Below are 4952 nucleotides of genomic sequence, written 5' to 3' on the forward strand. Positions count from 1 at the left end.
TAAAATAATCTATTTGTATGTGAGGGCACTACCATATTATTATTTCACAAGGCAATCAATTGTTGATACTTATTCAACAATGTCAATATACTAGCAACTGATAAATCAAGTCATTCAACACACAACCTGTGTGTGACTTTACTTTGAAGAGAAGATTCCAATAATAGTGAAGACGATGGTGTTTGTTTATCTCAATTGAAAGAAAGATATATTGAAGGAGACAAAATAAATCATATATTTCATCAAAGTTTTTTATCAGACACAATCTTCACCAAACGGTGAAATAGATGTTCAATGAATTTGTTCGCTTGATAATTTGGTGATTCTATTCAACGAAGCATGATCAACGTCAACATTTGAGAAGTTGGTATACAGGATCGGAACACAACACCTAGGTGAAATAAATTGATATTTTCATCAGAGGAAGGCAAATACGCGTTGTACTCTTTTTCCCTTAGCTACGGTTTTATCCCACTTGGTTTTTCTGACAAGGTTTTTAATGAGGCAGCAAGCAATACGTATTACATGATATGTGTACTCTTTTTCCTTCACTAGAATTTTTTTTTCATAGGTTTTTTTTCCATAGTTTTTTTTTCCTAGCGGTTTTAACGAGACACATTATCTATGTACATCCGGGGGGGTTATAAAATCTTGAATTGTGGTGGATGTCCATAACCACCAAATGAGTAATGCTCACTACTCTTCTCCATTATCTCCATAACGTTCACTATTAAAATACTTATGGAGTTATGATTGTAACTCCTAACCTCCCCATCCCCATGATCTTCCTCTATGATCTCAAATATTTAATGACATATTTCTTCACTTTTCATACCTATATAAAAGCCTTGTAATTAGATGAAAAGATTAACACAATTGAAGAAGAAATAAGAATCTCTCATCTCTTTCTCTCTATATCTCTATATCTCTTAACTTGTTTTTCCTTATTATATATTATTACTTTGAGATATATTTTATAACAACTTGAACAAAATCTTGCTTTATGATCTATATTAAGTGATGAGGATGACTTTATACAAGCCATTTCACCAAATCAACCACTGCTTCTGCACTTAATTGACTTGCGCGTCTACTATTTTTGATCGTCCAAGGCCAAGTTTTAAAGTAACATGACGTTTTTTATTGGAGTCATTTTCTCTAAAAAGACGGAACTCAAGTATTATTCATTTTAAGAGACAGATAACATGGAGAAAAAAGAGTAAAATAGTTTGGCCTCATACCACAAATCTTGAGCAGCTCTTGCATTAGTAGCGGCATTTAATGCAACCACTTGCCCATTTATTTTCATCTCTAAAATTGAGAAAGCATATATGCATTCTTAAAATGGGAGCAAGGGCGGATTTAGGTCCTTTTTACGGTTTATGTGAACCCATAATCTTTTCGCTAAACTAGATATTTTATATATGTATTTCGTAAAATTGATTTAATATTATCTATTGGCCCACGTACACCAAAAAAGTTGAATGATGTACTTAATTGAATATTGAGTTATTTATCTAAAGAAACATGAATTAATTCCCACTTAGTATTTCTTTTATCTCGCTTTTTTAATGATGCATTCATGTTCCAGAAATCTAAAATCCACCTATGAATGGGAGGTTGAAAGCTTTGAACACTTCAAGTTTAGCCAAGTTATTATCCATCCTAAAGTTAAAAAAAAGGAAAAGAAAGCTGATTACCTACCTACCATAGTCCAAGAATTTATTTGTTACACGTAACTATTTAGATTTAACACAAATTAAAAGACCGATTCTTTTATATACATAATCAAACTTACATGTTACATAAAATCTTGCGTATGTTATGTTACTATTCACAAGCTTCATTTGGATATTAGTTTGTTCATTGAAGTGATACTTACGTTTAAGTGTAAAAGGATATACACAAAAAACCTAATCAATTTTGTTGTTTTTTACACTTTAGTCCTGTCTAATAGTCTTCTTTGAATTTTTGTGTGATGCAAGGCCCCACCTTTTTTATTAACGCGTATATCACGTAAAAGTCCATTGACTTCTCTCAAATCTGCCAAAACAAAGAAATTTCTAGTAAACTTCCCCTTTCTTCTTTCACCCTTACCAAAAACCAACTGAAAATCTTAGTAAAATACATGTAGTAATCCTATATCTCAATGCACACTGAGATGTAGCAGAGTGGAAAAAAAAAATCCAAGAAAAGAGTTAGTACAATTTTCTTATTTTCCCTTTTAAGGAACTGTATTCATCTTCCCCTAAATATCCAAGAAAATGATACCATTTTTCATAGTTTGTTGAAAATTCCAAGGTATTGTATAATCCTAGAAAAAGGGTCATCATCTTCTTGGTTTCTTGTTAACTTAAAGGTACTATTTTTGTGTTCCTCTAATTCTTAGTTTCTGTTTTTATGGCTATTTTTGATAGAAAGATGCTAGTAGTTACTATATTAAAACCAAATCCATTAGAAACACCTCCAATTTTTTCAGAAAAAAATACTATGTGTTTGAATTGTACACCAGATGATTGTCCTGATGATTGTGTTCCTTATTTCCCCCCTCCTCCACCTCCTATAACAAGTGATAAATATCACATGCCTTTTTATTTTATTTTAATGCTTTGTGTTCTTGGGGCTGTTTTTGTGTTTATTTGTTACATGTTTTCACTTAAGAGATATAGGTCCAATTCTAGGAATAGGAGAAATAATCTTCAACAATTGAATGAAAATAGAGAGGATTTTATTGATGAGAATCTTGGACCAATGGTTGATCATCCAATTTGGTATATACGTACTATTGGACTACCACAAGAAATAATTGATTCAATTACAGTGTTTAAGTACAAAAAAGATGAATCTTTGATTGAAGGAAGTGATTGTTCTGTTTGTTTGACTGAATTTGAGGAAGGTGAGAGTCTTAGGTTATTGCCAAAATGTAGCCATGCTTTTCATATCCCTTGTATTGATACTTGGCTAAGGTCACACAAGAATTGCCCGTTATGTCGCGCTCCTATAGTTTCTGATATGGATAATATACCTCAAATGAGTAATGCTGTGGAAGTTGTATCGATCATGAATATTGGTGGTGACTCTAGTCCAAATGAAGTTGAAGCTGAGAATGGAAGGCAAAGTGATCAACTCGAAAATCTTGAATCGAGTGAAGAAGGAAATCATGAAAATCTTGATAATGAGGAGGGGAGAACGATGGACCTATCGATGAAAATTCCACGTGTTGTTGATGAAAGGAAGAAAGGGGTTCGTGTTTTTAGCGATTTGTCTGAGCACAGAGTCAAAGTGAATGATGATCTGCAGCCAGCACGAAGATCGGTCTCAATGGATTCTTCTGCTGCTAAAATGATTCATCTCGAGATGAATCTTGAAAAAATTGAAGGGGGTTCGAGTTCAAATGATCAACTTGCAGAAGGGAATAGTAAAGGGAGTTTAGAAATTATGTCAAAGAGAGGAAGCAGAAATTCAAGTTTGTATAAAGTAATGAAGAGTTACTCCTTTGGGCGTTCACTGCAAAAAGTTCCTATTAGTATGAAGAGGTCTTTCTCTACTAGTGGAAAGTGTTCTTTGCCAACAACTAGCAGGATTCAGGATCTAAGACAAACAATGTAAGAACATTTCATTTTGGTTCTTGAATTTTTCAAGTGGGGTTCAAGATTTTCCCATATATATATATATATATGGTTGAGCCATTTTCTAAGCCGAGGGTTTATTGGAAACAACATCTCTATCTTCACAAAGTAGGGGTAAGGTCTGCGTACACACTACCCTCTCCAGACTCCACTATGTGGAATTATACTGGGCATGTTGTTGTTGTGGTTATATATATTTGAACCATATGAAAATATTTAAGTGTAAACATAATGTTCCAAATAACAAGGAATTTGGAACAGCTGAATCCAGCAAAGTGAGACTCTTCAAATGAAGTTCTTGGAAATATTTTGGCTTGCTATTATTCAGTGATTGCACTAGCTGCTACTATATATTTGGAGCAATTGTATTATTTTTTTTATATCACATTTGGAGCAATTGTTGAGCAAAAAGCATGCTAAAAAAATGGATTCTCAAATCTCAATTACAACAGTGGTTTCAAAAGAATGAAACAGAGTCTGAAAACTAACATTGTTCAACTTTTACACTGTTAGTTTGATCAATGTTATATCTTGATAAAGAAAACTTTTAACGATGCAAGAAAGTAATACATTTATAGAGAAAACATTACATAACGTTTTAAATATGAATATTTAGATGAATTTAAATTCTTGAAAATTATAAAAGTCTGATAGAAACAGAAGAGTGTTAAACATTCTGAAATATCTCAAAATCTAAAGAATATACATAAGTTGGACAGAGAAGTATCATAAATCAAGAAATGTATCTTTTTACAAAAAAGGGAGTTTTTGAGTAACAATAAAGTTGCTTTTGTGTTACATATAGGTCACTGGTTCGAGCCCATGAAAGTAGTTATTAATGCTTGCATTAGAGTAGGCTGTATACATCACATCCTTTTGGTACGGCCCTTCCCTGGACCCTGCCCGAAGGCTGAATGTGGATGATTTGTGCACCAGATTGAAAGGTTTTTACAAAGTTAGCATTGGTGAACATTGCTTGATCTTTTAGGATTATTGAAAGTAGCCGAAGTTGTGAACCCAAATGATACCATAGTCCATGGCCCAATCAGCTAAACCATCTGAGTAATGGGCTTTTCAAAAGATTTCTAAACGGTAAGTAATGGGCTCGAATCCTGTAATACAAGTACACAATAAAAGATCCGGGTATTATCATCTTTAGCCCGCGCCAAAAATTATTTATATTTGGTAGCCAAAAAAGTATATAAAATTTGTATAATTTTTATACATAACATACAAAATGTATATATCTACAAAAAAATATATATTTTTCAGCTATTATTTTGAGAGCGGCTATATAGAATCATTTTCCCTAAAAGATCATTG

The 4952-nt window shown here is 32.7% G+C and overlaps 1 protein-coding gene across 1 annotated transcript; it reads left to right on the forward strand.

The window, feature by feature from the left end:
* Positions 1-2037: 2037 nt before the first annotated feature.
* LOC107799342 (uncharacterized) lies at positions 2038-4040 on the forward strand. The gene has a single exon (XM_016622440.2). It carries the CDS (start codon positions 2401-2403, stop codon positions 3607-3609), a length of 1209 nt encoding a protein of 402 aa, XP_016477926.1. The 5' UTR covers positions 2038-2400; the 3' UTR covers positions 3610-4040.
* Positions 4041-4952: the final 912 nt, after the last annotated feature.

The sequence above is a fragment of the Nicotiana tabacum genome, chromosome 13 (genome assembly GCF_000715075.1).
Source record: "Nicotiana tabacum cultivar K326 chromosome 13, ASM71507v2, whole genome shotgun sequence".
Lineage (NCBI taxonomy): Eukaryota > Viridiplantae > Streptophyta > Magnoliopsida > Solanales > Solanaceae > Nicotiana > Nicotiana tabacum.

Coding starts and splice junctions, on each gene's coding strand:
- LOC107799342 (XM_016622440.2), top strand. CDS start 2,401: ATGGCTATTTTTGATAGAAAGATGCTAGTAGTTACTATATTAAAACCA.